The 23,087-nt window shown below is 42.5% G+C and overlaps 2 protein-coding genes across 2 annotated transcripts; both read right to left on the bottom strand.

Moving 5' to 3' along the window:
* Nucleotides 1-563: 563 nt before the first annotated feature.
* LOC133125854 (butyrophilin-like protein 2) lies at nt 564-5,460 on the bottom strand. The gene is made up of 2 exons (XM_061237537.1): nt 5,111-5,460; nt 564-877 (listed from the first exon to the last, which is right to left on the bottom strand). The coding sequence occupies exons 1-2, from the start codon at nt 5,367-5,369 to the stop codon at nt 588-590; spliced, it is 549 nt and encodes a 182-aa protein (XP_061093521.1). The 5' UTR covers nt 5,370-5,460; the 3' UTR covers nt 564-587.
* Nucleotides 5,461-18,653: 13,193 nt separating this feature from the next.
* On the bottom strand, nt 18,654-21,916 carry LOC133125959 (butyrophilin subfamily 3 member A2-like). The gene is given in 2 exon segments (XM_061237718.1): nt 18,654-18,853; nt 21,565-21,916. Coding segments are annotated over 2 exon segments (552 nt in total).
* Between the last annotated feature and the right edge of the window lie 1,171 nt (nt 21,917-23,087).

Raw genomic sequence — 23,087 nt, 5'->3', positions numbered from 1 at the left:
TATTGCTATAACAGAGAATGATAATTGACCAAATGTACTTTTCCTAAATGGGACTAAGAAGTCGCCTCGTGTGGTGCTTCTGGTGATCTGACTGGTATTGTTACATTGGATTATGAATGAGTTAAGAGGAGGAGGAGCAGTGTTATGCAAGACTTTGTAGACCAGGCAGATGTTTTTGTATTTGATCACATCTTCCCAGCTCAGAAGTTTACGGTTATTTAGGATGATACAATGATGAGAGCTGTTAGGCTTCTGGTCCAGGACTTTAAGGGTTTGCTTGTAGAGAATTGCTAGTGGTTTGAGTGACGAGCTGTTAGTTTGTCCCCAACTTGTCAAACAGTATGTCAGATGTGACATAATCATGGCGTTCATGTATAATTTGGCAGCATTCAAAGGCTTTACATTTCTGATGTATTTAAAATTAGTTAGGCTAAACTTGACTCTTTGGCATACTTTCTTAATGTGTGCTTTGAATGACAGATTGGAGTCAATAATGATACCCAGATATTTAAATTGTGGCACAATGCTAATATTTATATTAGCTAATATATCTGTGTGGAGTGTGTGCTGTTTGATTCTGTAAAGTCTTACTCACCATGGAGGTAAAACACTGTCACCTTTTCCTCATGGAGCTTCTGCTGCAGAACTCGACAGGTGAATCTGCTGCTGCCTTCTCTCTTTATGACGACACGTGTTCTTATGGCAATGAGGCCCAGGCTGTCCCAGAGTATCTCAGGTTTCTCAGTGGGGAGATTGTGACCCTCACTGTCCTGCCAGATGAGGTCAGGCTGAGGATACCAGCCTTTAGATTCACACAGCAGGCCAACCTCCCCTCCTTCATCTGCTTCCCTGAAGATCACTGGCTCAGTTCCTACAGCTGCAGAAATGGGATGTAAGTAACAACTAAGATCATCTAATAGTCTCTACATTCGTCTACATTTGCCATCATATGTTTATCCATTTCAAAAATGTCCTTCAATATAATTTTGGATGAAGCAAAACAGTCTTTTTTAAAAACAAACATTTTAAAAAGTCAAGAATGTTTATAATGACTTTTCTGTAGTATACTAGCATACCAGACAAAGTCAAGCCTGAAGTCTCTGGGCTAGAGTCCGAGTCTCAAGTCGTAAGTCTCCAGAATGGTGCAGCCTAAACAGTATGACTATATGACTAATTCATCACGATTGCTATGCTAGTTGAAGATATAGAAACCAGAATTTTAGATTTTGTATATGACATCACATGTCTGTCAGCTGAAGAAACAGTATTATCTGGGGCACTCTCAAAAAAACAAGTTATATCATTTATTTATTTATTTATCATTATGGAGAATCTCTCATTTAATTTAGCCTAGAACTACATTACATTACATTATTGGCATTTGGCAGACGCTCTTATCCAGAGCGACGTACAACAAAGTGCATACCCATAACCAGGGATAAGTTCGCTGAAAGACCCTAGAGGTAAGTACAATTTCAACTGCTACCTGTACAACAAAGATAAGGACAAGGGCCATTTTTTTTTTTTTTTTTTTTTTTTTTTTTTTTTTTTTTGAACAAACAAACAAACAGAGCAAAAGTCACCAAAGTTAACTATCCTAACACTGCTTACCTAGCCAACTAAAATACTGATACACAAGTCACAGAGACAACAATTAAGGTTCACAGGGAGGTAGGGAGGGATGGGAAGAGGTGCTGTTTGAAGAGGTGTGTCTTCAGCTTGCGCTTGAAGGTGGGGAGGGATTCTATAGTTCTGACCTCAACGGGGAGTTCGTTCCACCACCGTGGAGCCAGAACAGACAGTAGTCGTGAGCGTGAGGTGGAGGTTCTGAGAGGGGGAGGTGCCAAGCGGCCTGTGGAGGCTGAACGAAGAGGTCTGGCAGGGGTGTAGGGTCTGATGATTTTTTGCAGATAAGCTGGGGAAGACCCTTTAACTGCTTGGAAGGCTAGCACCAATGTTTTGAATTTGATGCGAGCCATGACAGGCAGCCAGTGGAGGGAAGTAAGCAGGGGGGTGACGTGTGAGTATTTGGGAAGGTTAAAGACCAGACGAGCTGCTGCATTCTGGATGAGTTGGAGGGGTCTGATGGCAGACGCTGGGAGGCCAGCCAAGAGGGAATTGCAGTAGTCCAGGCGGGACAGAACCATCGCTTGGACCAGGAGCTGGGTCGAGTAGGGGGTGAGAAAGGGGCGGATTCTCCGTATGTTGTATAGGAAGAACCTGCAAGACCGGGTCACCGCCGCAATGTTCTCGGAAAGGGACAGTCTGCTGTCCATCACCACGCCGAGGTTCCTTGCACTGGGTGACGGCGTGAGTGTGGTATCCCCGAGGGAAATGGAGAGATCCAGATGGGGAGAGGTATTAGCAGGGATGAATATCATTTCAGTTTTACCTGGGTTGAGCTTTAGATGGTGGTTGTCCATCCAGCTCTGGATGTCCCTCAGGCAAGCAGAGATACGGGCTGAAACCTGCGTGTCAGACGGCGGGAACGAGACGAAGAGTTGGGTATCGTCCGCATAGCAGTGGTAGGATAGCCCATGTGCAGTGATCACAGGGCCAAGGGAGCGAGTGTAGAGAGAAAAAAGAAGCGGGCCAAGGACTGAGCCCTGGGGAACTCCTGTGGCGAGGGGCCGAGGTGTCGATACCGAACCAGCCCAGGCAACCTGGAAGGAGCGACCAGAGAGGTAGGACTCAATCCAGTCCAGGGCTGTGCCACAGATGCCCGTTGCTGACAGGGCAGACAGGAGGATGGAGTGATCCACAGTGTCGAAGGCAGCAGAGAGATCTAGAAGAATGAGGACAGAGGAGAGGGAGGCTGCTCGTGCGGCATGAAGTGACTCACTGACGGAGAGGAGCGCAGTCTCTGTCGAGTGGCCCGATCTGAAGCCAGACTGATGGGGGTCTAGCAGGTTGTTGTTAGAAAAGAAGGAAGAAAGTTGAGTAGAAGCGGCTCGTTCTATAGTTTTAGAAAGGAAAGGAAGAAGAGATACCGGGCGGTAGTTCTGGATGATGGAGGGATCCAGGGTAGGCTTTTTTAGCAGCGGAGTGATGTGGGCCCTCTTGGAGGATGCCGGAAAACAGCCAGAAGACAGGGAGGAGTTGACAAGGGAGGTGACAAATGGGAGAATGTCAGGTGTGATAGTTTGGAGAAGAGAAGAGGGGATAGGGTCAAGGGCACAGGTTGTAGGGCGGTGGCAGAGCAGGAGTTGAGAAACATCAGAGTCTGTAAGGGGGGAGAAAGTGGAAAAGGAAGGGATGGGCCTAGAGGGGGGGAAGGGCACAGTGAGGGGGGTGGCGGTTGTAAAGGATCTGCGGATGACTGCGACCTTCTCATCGAAGAAATCAGCAAAGTCATCAGCAGCGAAGGAGGACTGAGGAGGAGGAGGCGGTGCGTTGAGGAGAGAGGAGAAAATGGAGAAAAGTTTCCGGGGGTTAGAAGCAGAGTTCTGAATTTGCGTTTGATAGTATTTTGCTTTGGCGGCAGTGACATCGGAAGAGAATGCCGCCAGGAGAGACCGGTAAGTCATGAGGTCGGAAGCGTCTCTGGATTTCCCCCACTTCCTCTCCGCTGCGCGGAGGCTGGCCCTGGAGGTACGGAGGGTGTCAGATATCCAAGGACTGGGAGGGGATGTGCGAGGTGGCTTTGAGACAGGGGGACAGAGAGAGTCAAAGGCGGAGGAGAGAGATGAAAGGAGGGTGGCAGATGCAGAGTCAGCGGGGAGTTTGGAGAAGGATTCGAGAGGGGGGAGTGAGGCGGTGACGGTGCTGGCAAAGGAAGAGGGTGAGAGGGAGCGGAGGTTACGGCGGGCTGAGGAAGTGTGGGAGGGAGGAGGGGGAGGAGGATGGGGAGGAAGAGGGAGGGAGAATGAGATGAAGTGGTGATCAGATGTATGCAGAGGGGTAACCGTGAAATCGGAGCATGAGCAGTTCCTTACAAAGACAAGGTCTAGGACATTGCCCGCCTTGTGGGTCGGAGGAGAGTGTTGCAGGGAGAGGCCGAAGGAGTGGATTAGCGGTAGGAAGGCAGCAGACTGGGAGGCTTCTAGGTGGATGTTGAAGTCTCCAAGGAGAATCAGTGGGGTGCCATCCTCAGGGAAGGAGCTGAGAAGGGTGTCTAGCTCATCAAGGAAGTTTCCCAGGGGCCCTGGAGGACGGTAGATAACTAGGCTTAATCTGCATCTGCGACTATGATTATAACTTTATTTGGAATTGTGGAATTAAAGTGTTGACATTACATTACATTATTGGCATTTGGCAGACGCTCTTATCCAGAGTGACGTACAGTTGATTAGACTAAGCAGGAGACAATCCTCCCCTGGAGCAATACAGGGTTAAGGGCCTTGCTCAACGGCTGTGCGGATATTATTGTGGCTACACCAGGGATTAGAACGTGTGTGTCCCAGTCCTTTACCTTAACCACTACGCTACAGGCCCCCACCATTGAAAGCCAATACTTGTGGTTCATTAAGATAGTCTTACTTATTTTTTTTATATGAAAGCTAAGTGTTAATCATTCAAGAAAATAAGTTATTTTTTTGCAATAAATCAGCAGCTGTGACTTTGTGCCTACATTATGCTATCAGAAAACCTAGCTAGAATCCTATGGAACGCCATTAACCAATGCATAGTGCAATTATAAATTATTAAATAATTTCTAAACCATGTGCAACTACAGCACATGCCCAACTTTGGTTCTGTAGCTTTTAATGCCGATGTCTATTACAAACTAAAATACATACAGTCCATATTTGTATGACACTGGAATAACAGTCAATGTCCACGACATAACGTCACATTCAAAATCACTCACTGTCCTGCTTGCATATGGAGCTGAAAGATCACGATTTTAAATAGTGCAGCCCTTTGCTCATGTCAACTTCTGTGTTTTTTGTTTCCTGATTTTCTGTCTCCTAGTGTTTCTGTCTCCTAGTGTTTCCGTCTCCTAGTGTTTCTGTCTCCTAGTGTTTCCATCTCCTAGCTTATTTGTCAGGAGTCATTACTGACGAGTCTGAGTCGACTCTGGAGTCTGTGTTTGTTTGAGTCCCCATCTTTGTAATATACTGTGTGAAGGGAGCATCTCTTAACCTCAAAACCCCAAAATGGCACTGACCTCTTACTTCCAGTGAAACATTGATGCGGTAATTCTTCTTAGAGTCAGACTTGGACTGAATGAGACACCAATACTGCCCCTCATCAGAGACCTGGACCCTGCCCAGCCTCAGAGACGTATTGCCCTTCTTCAGTTCCTCAGGGAAGAGTGCGGCCCTTCCGCTGTACGATGGGTTCTGGTGCTCATTCCTGCTCTCTCCCAGAAGGTAGAGATGCACCAGTGGGTCTCTGTTCTGCGGTCTGAACCACTCTATGCGCATATCCTCTGCACTTATGTTGGGTTTGAGGTGAGTGGGAAGGACAACATATTCACCAACTACAGCAATGACAGGACCAGCTGGACCCAGAAGCTGGAACATCTCTGCAGAGAGAAAGAGCACACACTAAGACTACTGCTGGACCAGCTACAGACCAACACTGCAGTCCTGCTCCAGCTACAGACTGACACTGCAGCCCTGCTCCAGGTACAGACCAACACTGCAGTACTGCACCAGCTACAGACCAACACTGCAGTACTGCACCAGCTACAGACCAACACAGCAGCCCTGCACCAGGTACAGACCAACACTGCAGCCCTGCACCAGCTACAAACCAACACTGCAGTCCTGCTCCAGCTACAGACCTACACTGCAGTCCTGCACCAGCTACAGACCAACACTGCAGTCCTGCTCCAGCTACAGACCGACACCGCAGCCCTGCACCAGCTACAGACCAACAGTGCAGTCCTGCACCAGCTACAGACCGACACTGCAGTCCTGCTCCAGCTACAGACAGACACTGCAGTCCTGCTCTACTCAACTCCAGGTCCTGCGTTTTGTCCAAATAGGAAATCTGTAAGGGGCGAATACTTTCTCACAGCACTATACCTCAGGCAACTGACTGTAAGCCTTCTCCAAATCCAGAAGGCTCATGGCCATGTTCACTGGGGGGTGCTGGAGGATATGTTAATCTAAGTATCTAAGTACGTGTGTAAACAAAGCAAGCAGAAGTTAAAGGGTCATCTACAGTGTGCTTATAGCTGGAATTTAAACCTCAGGTTTAATCCTCTAGAACACAGAACTCCATGACAACTGGAACTGCTAATCCTTATTTCACAGTTTGTAGTCACTGTAGTTCACATTTGCGTAGCTGATCCACTTGTAATGCAGTTAATTCCATGCGATGTTACTGATGTATGATGTAAACTTTGTTATATTGCAGTGAGAATATTCTGTACCTGATCTGGAGACAGAGGTCTGGTGGAGGATCAGGAGAATCAAATACGGGCACATTGACCAATCAGCCTTCATCTCTGGAAGAGACACAAACCCATGTGAAAATCACTGTGTAAATTACAGAGCCGCATAGTGATCAGCTTTTCTTTGCACTTGGTTGATATTATGACCTGTGATTTTGGTTTGGTTTGGTGATATGAGCTAATACAACCAAACAGCCCCACGGTGGTGGAATGACCTTCCTGTGAAGGTCAGAACAGCAGAGTCTTTGACATCCTTCAAGTGCAGACTGAAGACTCACCTGTCCAGGCTGCACCTTTCCCTCCTTACCTCACTGTAATAATTATCCACGTATGCTGTGTGTATGCTGTATGTAATGATCACACCTGTATTTCATTATGTTACTATTCTTAGTGTTCTACGCTTAGTAATCTATTCTCAGTGTTCTACGCTTAGTGATCTACACTTAGTGTTCTATGCTTAGTGTTCTACTCTTAGTGTTCTACGCTTAGTGTTCTACACTTAGTGGTCTATTCTTAGTGTTCTATGCTTGGTGGTCTACTCTTAGTTTCCAAAAGTTTGGTATTGCTGCTTCTTGGTCAGTTGATCTTAATTGTTCTACAAGGGTTCAAGTTTTATCGATGTTATCACTCTTGGAACAGTACTTCCCTCTTGGGTCTTCAGTGTACGTGTCCCTGGTTCTGATTGGCACTTTATTGTATGTCGTAATGTTGTTTATGGTTGGAATGGTTGAGTGGAAACAGTGTCGGATGAAATGAAGCTCTAAGGAGGTTCACATATTCGTTCTGTAACCCACATAGAATATGCTGTCACTAAAGGGTTAACAAAATCACATGATGCCACAAGGCGCGCACATGCGCAAATCAGTCGTGAGAGATTCCTTTAAGGAAGTAGCAAAGAAGAGCTTCAGGCCATCTGGCGAAAACAAATTGAAATAAAAAAGAGAATTCTTACCAGGAATTGTAGAAAAGTGTGTTTTTGTGAAAACTAAAGTACTGCATCGTGAGAGACGGTTTTCTGCTGTTTTTTGTTTTGTTTTTGTTTTTTTACCTTGCTCTTACTACCGAGAACTCTGGTGAGTTTCCGTTGTCTGAACAGGCACATTAACCTGCCAGTAGTTACAATGAGTGGGATATTATCAGTGAACCATGTTAAGTGTTTAGATTACATACTATTACAAAAAACAATCGGAGTGATGTGAGAGTATTGTGAAATGTTTACATATTATATTTTGCTAATTTTTTTGTTAATTGTGTTTAAAAAAAAAAAAAAAAAATTTAGTTCAGTTGCGTTTTGAATGTGTTTTACCCAAGCACTACTGGAGTAAAAAAAAAAAACGCACTCATTTCATGTTGCTAAAAAGTAATAATTTATAGTTCATATGTTTAAGATAAATTAAGATGTTGAGAAAAGGAAATTGAATAAGGTACCATATATTCAAAAGAAATAGAAATGATTGAAGATCACATTACATTACATTACATTATTGGCATTTGGCAGACACTCTTATTTAGAGCAACATACAGTTGATTAGAGTAAGCAGGAGACAGTCCTCCCCTGGAGCAATGCAGGGTTAAGGGCCCTTGCTCAAGATTAGAACCACAGACCTTGTGTGACCCAGTCATTTACCCTAACCACTATGCTACACTCCGCCCCTAACATACATTGTGTTATGTGTAAATCTTCAATGTCTAAACCATTATGTTTGCCAGTTTAATTCTTTGAGGAGGTATTATTTAGGAACTCGGCATCCCCTATGATTCATATTTCTTCTTACAGAAATACAGTACTGTGCAAAAGTCTTAGGCACCAGTATAACATTCTGTCCAGATAAGATTCTTTAAAGGTTCTAAATAAATGTACCATACATTTTAAATTACATTTGCGTAATTTGGCAGTATAGTTAAAAATGGAATCAAATCAATATTTTTGTGACCACCCTTCAGCGTTAAAACTGCATCACTTCTCTGAGATAGCCAACGCTGTCCTGCAGTTTTATAAGACAATCAGCAGGGAGGCTGTTCCAAGGATGTTGGAGAACTTGCCACAGTTCTTCTGCAGACTTTGGTTGGCTCCTTGCATCTGATCTCAGACAGCCTTGATCAGGTTTTTGTGTAAAAAGTAGTCAATTGCATACAGTAATTTGTTACTTTTTAAAACTAAATACAAAAATGTCTCTTTAAAATAAATAAAAAATAACATATAAGTCTAGGGTGCCTAGTGACTTCTACACAGTACTGTATAGCTGAGCCTTGTTACTGCTACAGAATGCCACCCAGGCACATCCACTCCCAGTCAGACACACAGCAGATAAACCACAGCCATGTGCTCTGAGAGCAGCTCTCCCATGAGAACCGGCTCTTCCAGCTCCCAGACTGTTCCCTCAGCCCTCAGTGACGTAGGTTCAGCTTAGTTTTCATTTACACTTTGCTCCATGTTCTTTTATTCTCGATATCCAATGGCTTTTCAATGTACAGTCAACACCATAACTGGATATAATAGTGTTGCCCCTTCGATGGGGGCAGGGACTGCAGAACAGTGTTTATGCATCTGATATGAAGCTAAAATATCCCAAAGCCCAAAGTTTTGAATCTTTTAATCATTTTAACAACTACATCAGTTTGAGTACCACTTCTCCAAGCGATCGCTGTTTGCCTAAAAACTCCCCCGATCGTGACAGTCCTCATCAGGAGACATCACTACTGTTTAACATGAATCTACACCCAGTGCTAGTTACTCAAAATGGCCACTAGATGACTGAACAGAGATCACTGAGAACATGCATTAAAATGGCAATTGTATTATTTTTTCAACCTGATCACTTCAGAACTCCATCATATATAGGTAACATAGTGAAACTAAACAAATAGGCAGCCTCCTTACCTGTTCTAGATTCTTAAAGGACGTAAAAATGTATTAGCGCTCTGCTTGTATTCAGTGTCTGCGTCAAAGGCTGCTTCCGGCTTAGTCTATTTAATTTACTTCAGACCCATAAGAATCTAACCCCACTGGTCTGACGAGAATCACAGAGAGGAGGAGCGAAATTAGGGGGCGGCACCTGCAGCTGAATTAATCTCTTATCTCTGTCTTTACACTACAGGCTTATGGAAGAATATTACTGGAGAGAATACAGTAGCCTACATACACAAGCTTCGTGAATCCAGCGCGTCAATATCCGCTTCCCTTAATTACAATACAACAGAGTCCCATTGCCTGATATTTGAGTTTAAAAAGTAACTTCTGTTTGAGTTGAAAAACATAATGTCAATTATGGTTGGAATGGATGAGTGGAAATGGTGTTTGGTTCTGATGAAATGAAGCACTAAGGAGGTTCACATATTTGTTCACTTAAAATTTGTTTTTACCAAAAGGTGAGTTTTAGTTTCCAGGTGTCCATGCTTTCACCAGATCAGTGCCTATTGACTCACCTCAGACCCCGATTAGATCTGTTAAAAGAGGGGGGGGGGGGCTATGTAGCCTACAGTAATCCTTTATTTGGCATATTGTGTTACGTGTAAATCTTGAATGTCTAAACCATTATGTTTGCCAGTTTCATTCTTTGAGGAGGTATTATTTAGGAACTCGGCATCCCGATTCATATTTCTCCTCACAGAAATATAGTTGAGCCTCATTACTGCCACAGCAACTGCCTGTGCTAACTGGGCATAAGAATGCCACCCAGGCACATCCACTCCCAGTCAGACACACAGCAGATAAACCACAGCAATGTGCTCAGAGCAGCTCTCCCATGAGAACCAGCTCTTCCAGCTCCCAGACTGTTCCCTCAGCCCTCAGTGACGTAGGTTCAGCTTAGTTTTCATTTACACTTTGTTCCATGTTCTTTTATTGTCGATATCCAATGGCTTTTCAATGTACAGTCAACACCATAACTGGATATAATAGTGTATCCCCTTCGATGGGGGCAGGGAATGCAGAAAAGTGGTAATGTGTCTGATATGAAGCTAAAATAGGTAGATCTTTTAATCTTTTTAACAACTACATTTCAACCAAATTTCAACATGAAATTATGAATAATATTTCAGATTAAAATGTGGTTGTAATGTGGTCGTTGAAACAACATAGTCTGAACTTTCACTTTACGCCGCTGTATTTTCGATATCGGCATTGGTTCAAAGTAACAGTGCCAGTTACTTAGAATGGCCACTAGATGACTGAACAGAGATCACTGAGAACATGCATTAAAATGGCAATTGTATTATTTTTCAACCTGATCACTGCAGAACTCCATCATATATAGGTAACATAGTGAAACGAAACAAATAGGCAGCCTCCTTACCTGTTCTAGATTCTTAAAGGACGTAAAAATGTATTACCGCTCTGCTTGTATTCAGTGTCTGCGTCAAAGGCTGCTTCCAACTGCTTAGTCTATTGACTTCACTTCAGACCCAGATGAGTCTAACCCCACTGGTCTGACGAGAATCACAAAGAGAGGAGGAGCGGAGTTAGGGGGCGGCACCTGCAGCTGAATTAATCTCTTATCTCTGTCTTTACACGACAGGCTTATGGAAGAATATCACTGGAGAGAATACAGTAGCCTACATACACAAGTTCATTTGTACAGTTTGATTTTACCAAATAAAGATTTTTACTAACCTAACCTTACTTGCAACCCTCATGCTTTTGGCAGCCCTAAACCTAATTCTAACCTTAAATTGTCGCCAACATATGAATAGTACTACTACCATTATTTTCAATCTTGTATAAGCCCATTATAAACAGGAAAATAGACTCACTGAGCACTTTATTAGGTACACATGATGAAGAGGAAAATGCACTCACTGAGCACTTTATTAGGTACACATGATGAAGAGGAAAATACACTCACTGAGCACTTTATTAGGTACACATTATGAAGAGGAAAATACACTCACTGAGCACTTTATTAGGTACACATAATGAAGAGGAAAATACACTCACTGAGTACGTTACGGAGACGTGTGCACCAGCTTGTTCATGCAAATATTTAATCAGCCAATCATGTGGCAGAAATTAAATGCATAAAAGCATGCAGACATGGTCAAGAGGGCCAGCTGTTTTTCAGACCAAATGTCAAAATGGGGAAGGAATGTGAGCTAAGGAACTGTGGAATGATTGTTGGTGCCAGACAGGATGGTTTGTGACTACATCTACATTATGCTATCGGAAAACCTAGCTAGAATCCTAAGGAATGCCATTAGCCAATGCATAGTGAAATTATAACTCATTTCAAAACTGCATGCAACTACAGCATGCCAGCTAAAATACATACAGTTCATATTTGTATGACACTGGAATAAAAATCAATCATAACGTCACCTAACATCCATCCATCCCATCCATTATCTGAAGCTGCTTATCCTGATCAGGGTCGCAGGGGGGCTGGAGCCTATCCCAGCATACACTGGGCGAAAGGCAGGAATACACCCTGGACAGGTCGCCAGTCTATCGCAGGGCACACACACCATTCACTCACACACTCATACCTACGGGCAATTTAGACTCTCCAATCAGCCTAACGTGCATGTCTTTGGACTGTGGGAGGAAACCGGAGTACCCGGAGGAAACCCATGCAGACACGGGGAGAACATGCAAACTCCACACAGAGAGGCCCCGGCCGACAGGGATTCGAACACAGGACCTCCTTGCTGTGAGGCGGCAGTGCTACCCACTGCACCATCCGTGTCGCCACGTCACCTAACAGGATATTCAAAATGACTCGCTGTCCTTCTTGCATATCAAGCTTAAAGATCATACACAAAAGTTTCTTTTAAATAGTGCAACACTTTGCTCATGCTCCAGATCAAAACTCCATTAGATGGCCGTTTTCTTGAAAATGCAGCTTCTTCTGTGAATCTACAATTGACAATTAAAATGGAAGGGGCTTTTCAAGCCAGCCTGAAAATGTTTGTTCTAACGTTATTATACGTCTAATGGTTCTCTAGTTTTGTGTATGAAATGCAAGCCAATGTCTCTACAACTTGACAATCCATAAAATGTTTGCACTTCCATGATGTTGATTAAACAGTGACCAAACATTACACTGAGTCTGAAATGCGTCATTTGGCGAACACAACAGTTTAGCTAACTAATGTTAGGCGACAGTGAAAAGCGTTGGCATCAGTTCCTATGCACGTAAACGGACCTTTCCGGATGAGTTTTCAAATGTTGGATGAAAATTGAAGTGGTTGCTCCCGGATCTTTTATTTTAATGCTGCAAATTTTGCAAGCTGTAAACAGTCACCCAGACCTTTATTAGGTTTATACCCAACTTTATTAGGTATTTATTAGACTTATTTTACCAGCAAATTCTTTGGAAGGATGGCATGAAGGCAGCCATTACTGAGCACTATAAACAAAACCAAGCATCTGGAGTTTGCCAAACATACAGGTCTGAATGCTTAACCCTACAGTGATGCTTAACCCCACAGTGATACTTAACCCCACAGTGATGCTTAACCCTACAGTGATACTTAACCCCACAGTGATGCTTAACCCTACAGTGATACTTAACCCTACAGTGATACTTAACCCCACAGTGATGCTTAACCCCACAGTGATGCTTAACCCCACAGTGATGCTTAACCCCACAGTGATGCTTAACCCTACAGTGATACTTAACCCTACAGTGATACTTAACCCCACAGTGATGCTTAACCCTACAGTGATACTAAACCCTACAGTGATACTTAACCCCACAGTGATGCTTAACCCCACAGTGATGCTTAACCCCACAGTGATGCTTAACCCCACAGTGATACTTAACCCCACAGTGATGCTTAACCCCACAGTGATACTTAACCCTACAGTGATACTTAACCCCACAGTGATGCTTAACCCCACAGTGATGCTTAACCCTACAGTGATACTTAACCCTACAGTGATACTTAACCCTACAGTGATACTTAACCCCACAGTGATGCTTAACCCTACAGTGATACTTAACCCCACAGTGATGCTTAACCCCACAGTGATGCTTAACCCCACAGTGATGCTTAACCCCACAGTGATGCTTAACCCTACAGTGATGCTTAACCCTACAGTGATGCTTAACCCCACAGTGATGCTTAACCCCACAGTGATACTTAACCCCACAGTGATGCTTAACCCCACAGTGATACTTAACCCCACAGTGATGCTTAACCCTACAGTGATACTTAACCCCACAGTGATGCTTAACCCTACAGTGATGCTTAACCCTACAGTGATACTTAACCCTACAGTGATGCTTAACCCCACAGTGAGGGGCTCCAGGCGCTCAGTTAGGCTGTGGAAGCATGGTGAGGGACTCAAGTAAAGGGTTACCCACTAATGTGTACTAAAACAACCGGAAAACTTGGATTCATTTATTTTGATACTTCGAGAAATAAAAGGGCAATTTGCAGTTTTATTTCATAGTCTCCACATTCCCAATAAAGAGTATTAGGTGGTGAGGGGAAATTGTATTATACATGTTTCATAATAAGTCATTTTACACAGTGAATGGTATTTGTAAGAGTTGTGTAATAAATTTGCACAAGTGTAAAGTAGGTGTGAAATGTAAGGTTTGTTTCTCATCTCCTTGTGAGTCTTTCTAACTGAACGACACCGAACACACATCTGATGCATAACACCTCTTGTTATTGGAAACAGTGCAACATACAGAGAAATATTAACCGCACAGAGAAGTTACAGTTAGAGCACCTGGCAGTATTTAAATGGCATTAATAGCTTAAAATACATCCTAATGGGCCCCTATGGCAGCTCATTCATGACATTGCACAACGACACAGATAAGTCTATTCTGACTGACACAATAGTTGGGACTGGGGGCTTATTCGGTAGCAGGTGATACAGGGGTGTTCTGTTGAAGGGAATGCATGTTTAGCTGAACAGGTGGGTGTTGGGTGGGGGGCTGCACTTGATTGGCAATATACATCATCTGTTTCTGTTATGTTTTGGATAATTTCAGGTTTAAATGAAAGTATAATTTATATACAGTTGAGGCCAAAATTATTAGCCCCCCAGGAATTATGAACATTTTCCTAAAATTCTGCCCAATGCTTGCATTATTGCTAAAAGTTGATATAATCAAACATTCACCAGTGCTATTTAGTAGCTTTTGGTACATTTTGGAATGTAAAATACATTTTTAGGCTTGCTTTATATCAAATATAGTGAAAAATGGGGTGGTCAAAAATATTAGCCCCCATGTGCATTTTTGCTTTCAAAACACGTACAATCAACCAATTAGCTTTTAAACCACACCTGTGCAGTCAATTAGCTTCCCAACAACACCTGAGCATTCAATCAGCATTGAGCTTTACTTAAGGGACTCTAAAGAACAGGGCACTTGAACACATTGAGAGGGACTACTCTTCAGGCCCGGACACACCAAACCGACGGTCGGCCGCGGAGCACCGACAAAGATCGCCTCGCGTCGATACGCGTCGTTAATGTTGGCTGTGCCGAACACACCGCAACGACGGTCCGCCGACGGCCGAGTTGCACGTACGTTCTGCGCCTGCGTGAGAGGTAATAACTCTCCACACCAGGAGAGTTGGAAACCGGAAGACCGGGGAATGTGTTTGCATTGCGTTGGACCTAGAAGCAGCCATTGTCTCGCTCACAACGAACAGTTTGCAGCAATTTCCTTGTTCTCTCGCTATTTAGTAATACTAATCGAAAATTATGTCTGGTAGTGATAGTAACTTGTCTGTGTCCTCTTGTCCGTTTGCTTGCTTTCGTCGCGTCCGTTTCTCTTCTCGTGCACTGATTCGCTAGCTGGACAGCCAATCAGAGAGCTCTCTCTCATCGACGGCTCCGGGGGCTCCGACGCCGATTCAACATGATTCAACAGGGACACACCGGAAAGACTCGGCCGACAGGGCGCCACCGACGTCCGACGGCCGACCGTCGGTTTGGTGTGTCCAGGCCTTTACTCACCATGCCAAAGACAAAGGAAGTCAGTCTTGAGCTCAGAAAGAAGATAGTGGAGGCTCATAATAAGGGGGAAGGCTATACTGCCATTTCCAAGTGTTTTACAGTGTCTAGAACAGCTCTACGTTGCATCACTGCTAAGTACAAGGTGACAAATTCTGTAAGAAACAAACCGTTAACGGTACATTATAAATATCTACAGATATTTACAGATTATTATTTAAACCTGCCACACTATATACAGTACTGTTCAGAAGTCTTACTCAGCCTCGATTTCTTCAATATGAAGTTGGTCTTAGGTATTTATTTTTGTTTTAGCACCAGTTACAATAGACCAGTACGTACCAGGATATTTAAATAACAAAACAATGCACCCCCCAATGAGTTCCATTTTCATGAAAAAATTTTACTTGTGAATGCAATTCACTTATGACTATCTGCTTATATCAGTGCACCTATCATATAATTAAATATAAAGTGTCCATACACATGTTTATACAGTTTATAGCACATAGGCTGATTGGTGTATACCACACCTGCATGAAGACCTGATGCTGTCACCTTCAACAAGGGGGAAGCTGTTTAATCCTTCTGTATTACTCATCTAGCATTTCATTTCAATCCGTTCTCCCATATCATATCTTTTCAAATCTATATATTTCCGCTTCTTCCTCTGTGTGTCTCATTTCATATCCCTGGAGGATGATGGCTGTGGAAGAAAACAACAAGAACATTACATGCTGGACTAAATTATTTAAACAGACTCAATGAAATAATTTCCACATTCTCCCAGTAAAATGTACGATCACCTGCATGTACACAATCATTATCAAATTCTGGACAAACACAGAAATTGCTTGTATAGATTGCTGATAAGTGAAGTAGGATGAGTTTTCATTCTGCAGAGGATGATATTGTGATTCTCCATCAGCTTACAGAAGTAAGTTTTGTAAAAGTGCTGTTTCAGAGTCAGTTGTGTGTAAAAGTGCTGTTTCAGAGTCAGTTGTGTGTAAAAGTGCTGTTTCAGAGTCAGTTGTGTGTAAAAGTGCTATTTCAGAGTCAGTTGTGTGTAAAAGTGCTGTTTCAGAGTCAGTTGTGTGTAAAAGTGCTATTTCAGAGTCAGTTGTGTGTAAAAGTGCTGTTTCAGAGTCAGTTGTGTGTAAAAGTGCTGTTTCAGAGTCAGTTGTGTGTAAAAGTGCTGTTTCAGAGTCAGTTGTGTGTAAAAGGTCTGATTAAATACTAGATCACTGGCCTCATGATCAAAGTACAGGACTGTTCCTTTAAGCAGTTTTCCTCAATTCCCTATTCTACAGACAGACACACACGGACACACACACGCACACGCACACACACACACACACACACACACACACACACACACACACATATACACACACACATATATACAAATACATATACATAATACATATTCAGAATAATTTAAGGAGCTTACATTTTTAAGAACACAATCCATTTACAAAACTAGATATTTACGAAACAGGTTGAGTTCAAAATCAAGTTCAAAACCACCCCAACCTGACATTAAACCTCTTTAATTAGTTACTCAGATACTTTTATCACCTTCAGTGTCCCCCAAACCCTTTACTAGTTAATTTAATCTCCTCATATTCCTTTTCCAACCGACTTCTCAGAATGACATTAACAGCTTTATTTCAATTCATACCTTCATATTATTTACGTTAAAGATCAACTTTTCATTTACCTTTTCTTCCAGCGATGGATGAACACACACTGGACGATTACCAAGAGAATAAGTGCAGTCATAGTGACAGCAAAGGCAACTCTCCATGGACGGCTTTGACACTCATCTGAAACATATATGGGTATTTTTAAATAGTTTGTTCATTCTTTCACTCTTTCACTCTCCAGTCACACACCTCAGAAATAAGGAGTCCAAGCACATCCCAGGTATACAGTGCAGGGAATGAAATTATCCCAGGTATACAGTGCAGGGAATTAAATTATCCCAGGTATACAGTGCAGGGAATGAAATTATCCCAGGTATACAGTGCAGGGAATTAAATTATCAGGATTCTAAATAAATTAACACAATGGACAAATGACAATGTATGAACAAATGTGTGTGAGAGTCAGTGAGAAATTCAGTCTATGAGTGCTTAAATTAAGAACACAGATTGTGGTTAATTCAAAGAAATTAAGATGACTCTGGGAAAACCAGTAGATAGAACTAATGCCGCACAAATAGAATGAGCTTTTGCAGAGGAACTGGAGAAATTGGTGGCACATCCACACAATTCCAGGCATTGATCACAATGTGTGGAATAGTTTGCCAGCGCATGTAGTGGAAGCAGAAACACTGGGGGTTTTCAAGAGCAGGCTTGATACGGTGTTAGATTTTATTTAGCTGATTTAGCAATTTAGGTGGTAGGTACACTTAGGGGCAGGAAAAGGTGAGCATTGCTGGGCTGAATGGCCTGTCCTCACCATTACCTTATGTTATGTTATGTTATGTTATGTTATGTTATGTTATGTTTGTTATGTTATGTTATGTTATGTTATGTTATGTTATGTTATGTTATGTTTGTTACGTTACGTTGCGTTGCGTTGCGTTGCGTTGCGTTGCGTTGCGTTGCGTTGCGTTGCGTTGCGTTGCGTTGCGTTGCGTTACGTATGTTATGTTATGTTATGTTATGTGATGTTATGTTATGTTATGTTATGTTATGTTATGTTATGTTATGTTATGTTATGTTATGGTGTGTTGTGTTGTGTTGTGTTGTGTTATGTATGTTATGTTATGTTATGTTATGTTATGTTATGTTATGTTATGTTATGTGATGTTATGTTATGTTATGTTATGTTACGGTTATGTTATGTTATGTTATGTTATGTTATGTTATGTTATGTTATGTTACGTTATGTATGTTGTGTTGTGTTGTGTTGTGTTGTGTTGTGGTATGTTATGTTGTGTTGCGTTGCGTTGCGTTGCGTTGCGTTGCGTTGCGTTGCGTTATGTTACGTTACGGTCAACACGATTTCTCTTGCATGGGGTTTTTCAACGGATTCTAGCTAACTTTCGGGTGCTGAATCCAAATCTGGCATTAGCCTATCACATCAGGTTTTTCAACAGCCACACTCACGACTCATGAGTCTTCACAGCTGCAAATCACACAAAAAACATAAACAAAGACATAAAACATTTGCACAATTCTTTTAAGGCCCTGAATGAACTAGTTTTGGTGAGAATGAACAGAATTTGCCGTTTTATCCCCACCAAGACTGCCAGACTGTATGGAGTGTGTGCTGTTTGATTCTGTAAAGTCTTACTCACCATGGAGGTAAAACTCTGTCACCTTTTCCTCATGGAGCTTCTGCTGCAGAACTCGACAGGAGAATTTGCTGATGCCTTTCTCTCTATATGACGACACATGTTCTTATGACAATGAGGCTCAGGCTGTCCCTGAGTATCTCGGGTTTCTCAGTGGTGAGATTGTGACCCTCACTGTCCTGCCAGATGAGGTCAGGCTGAGGATACCAGCCTTTAGATTCACACAGCAGGCCAACCTCCCCTTCTTCATCTGCTTCCCTGAAGATCACTGGCTCAGTTCCTACAGCTGCAGAAATGGGATGTTAGTAACAGCTTATATCATCTAATAGTCTCTGCATTCGTCTACATTTGCCATCATATGTTTATCCATTTCCAAAATGTCCTTCAATATAATTTTGGATGAAGTAAAACAGTCAAAGCATCAAATGCATGTCCGAGTCAAGTCTCAAGTCTCTGGGCTAGAGTCCGAGTCGAGCCTCAAGTCTCCAGAATGCTGCAGCCTAAACAGTATGACTATATGATTAATTCATCATGATTGCTATGCTAGTTTAAGATACAGAAACCAGAAGTTTAGACTACATTTTGTATATGACATCACATGTCTGTCAGCTGAAGAAACAGTATTATCAGGGGTACACACAAAAAAACTAGTTATATCATTTATTCATATATCAATGGACTGCCACACCTGAGCCAACATTCTGGCAAAGCCTTCCTCAAGATGGCTGGTGGGGTGGTTCACTGATATATCAATAAATAAGATAAAATAAATAACCATTCTACACCGTGTGACTCACGTGACATAATGTAAACATTACATGGGCCTGCAATTTAAGGTGAGGATCAATAACAAACTAGGGGCCTGTTACATGGACAGATTAAGTTTAATCCTGGACTAAATGCAGCTTCGTATGGAGAATCTCTCATTAAATTTAGCCTAGGACTAGTGTGGGGAATTTGGGATTAAGTGGCCCCCCATCTAATTTTTTATTTTTACAAATATAATGCATGTTTATAATTTATTTAATACCTTCATTGTACAGCCAGCATAGCAGTAAAGGAGAACTATTTATTTATAGCGATACTAGTTCTTGTCACACGAGGGCGCTATAGGATTGCTAGGACATTCGGGGTCGGACGCTCGGCTTGACTCCACTGCGCTCGGTCGGAGTCGTCAGATGACCGTTGAGCAGAATGTGAACTACACTGATACAGCGTCTCTGTAAAATGATATTATTTCTAACTGGTAGGCAGACTGTTTAGGCTTATAGAAAGGTATGAAAGTGAAATAGGATTTGTATGTGGAATAACGTGGCCTATTAGAAGTATCCACGAAGCGAATCGCCTATTTATTTTGTTTCATAAAAATACGGTCACGTTATAACTAACGTTAGCAAAGTGACGTTTAGTTCGCTAGTTGCCAACTGTTGCTAACTGAACTCCCGCGGAAATAATTTCAGGCTGTAGCTAACGGTGACGTTACTTGTCTATATGCGTAATACAGTCTGTGTAACCCCTTTTACTAGCTATGTTTGTAGTGTGATAGCACTCTGTAAATATGAGAGGTATGTATGTTTTATTTTTGATACAGCCACCCCCGTTAATGGATTTCAATATGTAGCTATTTTAGCTGTGAGCTAGGCTACGCGTGTTCTGAATGAGTGTCCTTATTGGCGCTCTTATTGGTCAGATGACAGTTGAGCAGAACGTAAACTACACTGATACAGCGTCTCTGTACAATGATGTTATTTCTAACAGATGGAGAATAAAATAAACTACACAACACCCTTGTAAGCGTCGTCCTTGCAAGTGTGCAACAGTAGGCTTAATCTGCATCTGCGATTTAATAATTATTATAACTTTATTTGTAATTGTGGAATTAGAGTGTTGAAAGCCAATACTTGTGGTTTATTAAGATAGTCTTATTTTTTTCATTTTTAAATGAAAGGTAAGTGTTAATCATTCAGGAAAATTAGTTATTTTTTTGCAAGAAATCGGGATCTGTGACTTTGTGCCTACATTATGCTATCGGAAAACCTAGCTAGAATCCTATGGAATGCCATTAACCAATGCATAGTGCAATTATAAATTGTTTCTAAACCGTGTGCAACTACAGCACATGCCAAACTTTGGTTCTGAAGCTTTTAATGCCGATGTCTATTACAAACTAAAATACATACAGTCTATATTTGTATGACACTGGAATAACAGTCAATGTCCACTACATAACGACACATTCTAAATGACTCACTGTCCTGCTTGCATATCGAGCTTAAAGATCACGATTTTAAATAGTGCAGCCCTTTGCTCATGTCAGCTTCTGTGTTTTCTGTTTCCTAGTGTTTCCGTCTCCTAGTGTTTCCGTCTCGTGTCCCTCTGTGACCACCATAGTCTGTTTTCAGTTTCATTGCCTCATTCATCTGTTCCACCTGTTTCATTTCCTGTCTCTGCCTCCCCACTCCTTATATCAGTGCTCATTCATTTCACCTGTTTCTCATTGTCTGTCAATCAATAGTCTATTTAAACCTGTCCTTTTCAGTTTCTTTTTGCCAGTTTGTCTTTCTGTGTTTCTGTTCCCGACCCTGGTTCTAGCTTCCCCGTACCTGTTCCGTTCCGGATACTTTGTTCATGACCCCTGCCTGCTCTTTGGACACTTCTCTTTGGATTACGATTTCTGTACCTCTGCCCCGTTTAGACTGAACACCCGGTTTTTTCACTGTTGCCTGCCTGTTTGGATTACGCTCTGTCTGCCCCTTCATTGCCATTTCACTGCTTCCCTGAGTCTGTGTCTGTTTTAACCAAGGATTATTTAGAATATAAATCATTGAAAAATAATGATTGGTTGTGAAATTGTTCACAACTTATTTTTCAGGAGTTATTATTGACAAGTTGAGTCTGGAGTCTGTGTGTGTGCGACTTGAGTGCGAGTCCCCATCTCTATAACATACAGTGTGAAGGGAGCATCTCTTAACCTCAAAACCCCAAAATGGCACTGACCTCTTACTTCCAGTGAAACCATGATGCGGTAATTATTGTCAGACTTGGACTGAATGTAACATGAATACTGCCCCTCATCAGAGACCTGGACCCTGCTCAGCCTCAGAGACGTATTGCCCTTCCTCAGTTCCTCAGGGAAGAGTGTGGTCCTTCCGCTGTACGATGGGTTCTGGGGCTCATTCCTGCTCTCTCCCAGAAGGTAGAGATGCACCAGTGGGTCTCTGTTCTACAGTCTGAACCACTCTATGCGCATATCCTCTGCACTTATGTTGGGTTTGAGGTGAGTGGGCAGAACAACATCTTCACCAACTACAGCAATGACAGGACCAGCTGGACCCAGAAGCTGGAACATCTCTGCAGAGAGAAAGAGCACACACTAAGACTACTGCTGGACCAGCTACAGACCGACACTGCAGTCCTGCACTAGATACAGACCAACACTGCAGTCCTGCTCCAGCTACAGACCGACACTGCAGTCCTGCTACAGCTACAGACAGACACTGCAGTTCTGCTCCAGCTACAGACCGACACTGCAGTCATGCACCAGCTACAGACCAACACTGCAGTCCAGCACCAGCTACAGACCAACACTGCAGTCCTGCGCCAGCTACAGACCAACACTACTCAACTCTAGGTCCTGCGTTTGGTCTAAAGATCTGAAACCATTCACTGTGACAAATATGCAATAATAGAGGAGATCAGGAAGGGGCAAATACTTTCTCACAGCACTATACCTCAGGTAAGTGACTGTAAGCCTTCCCCAAATCCAGAACTCTCACGGCCATGTTCACTGGGGTGTCTTGTGGGAAGTACTGTTAATCTAAATGTGTGTAAACGAAGCAAGCAGAAATTAAAGGGTCATCTAGAGCTTGCTTATAGCTGGAATTTAAACCTCAGGTTTAATCCTCTAGAACACAGAACTGCATAAAAACAGGAACAGTTAAACCTTATTTCACAGTTTGTAGTTACTGTAGTTCACATTTGCGTAGCTGGTACAGTTGTAATGCAGTTAAATCCATGCAATGTTACTGATGTATGATGTAAACTGTGTTATATTGCAGTGAGCATATTCTGTACCTGATCTGGAGGTCTGGTGGAGGATCAGGAGAATCAAATACGGGCACATTGACCAATCAGCCTTCATCTCTGGAAGAGACACATACCCATGAGTAAATCACTGTGTAAATCACTGTGTAAATTACAGAGCCACATAGTGATCAGGGTGAGGGGAAAAAGCTTTTCTTCACACTTGGTTAATATTATGACCTGTGATTTTGGTTTGGTGATATGAGCTAATACAACCAAACAGCCCCACAGTGGTGGAATGACCTTCCTGTGAAGGTCAGAACAGCAGAGTCTTTGACCTCCTTCAAGTGCAGACTGAAGACTCACCTGTCCAGGCTGCACCTTTCCCTCCCTACCTCACTGTAATAATTATCCACGTATGCTGTGTGTATGCTGTATGTAATGATCACACCTGTATTTCATTATTTTACTATTCTTAGTATTCTACTCTTAGTGTT

The sequence above is a fragment of the Conger conger genome, chromosome 4 (genome assembly GCF_963514075.1).
Source record: "Conger conger chromosome 4, fConCon1.1, whole genome shotgun sequence".
Lineage (NCBI taxonomy): Eukaryota > Metazoa > Chordata > Actinopteri > Anguilliformes > Congridae > Conger > Conger conger.
The sequence above is the reverse complement of the archived record's forward strand: the minus strand, read 5'-3'. Positions and strand labels throughout refer to the sequence as shown.

Bases quoted from the DNA above. Each gene is read 5' to 3' on its own strand.
- LOC133125854 (XM_061237537.1), bottom strand. From the start codon at position 5,369: ATGCGCATAGAGTGGTTCAGACCGCAGAACAGAGACCCACTGGTGCAT. The intron at 878-5,110 runs GTCAGTGCCATT...CCATTTCTGCAG, and splicing joins TGTTTCACTGGAAGTAAGAG to CTGTAGGAACTGAGCCAGTG.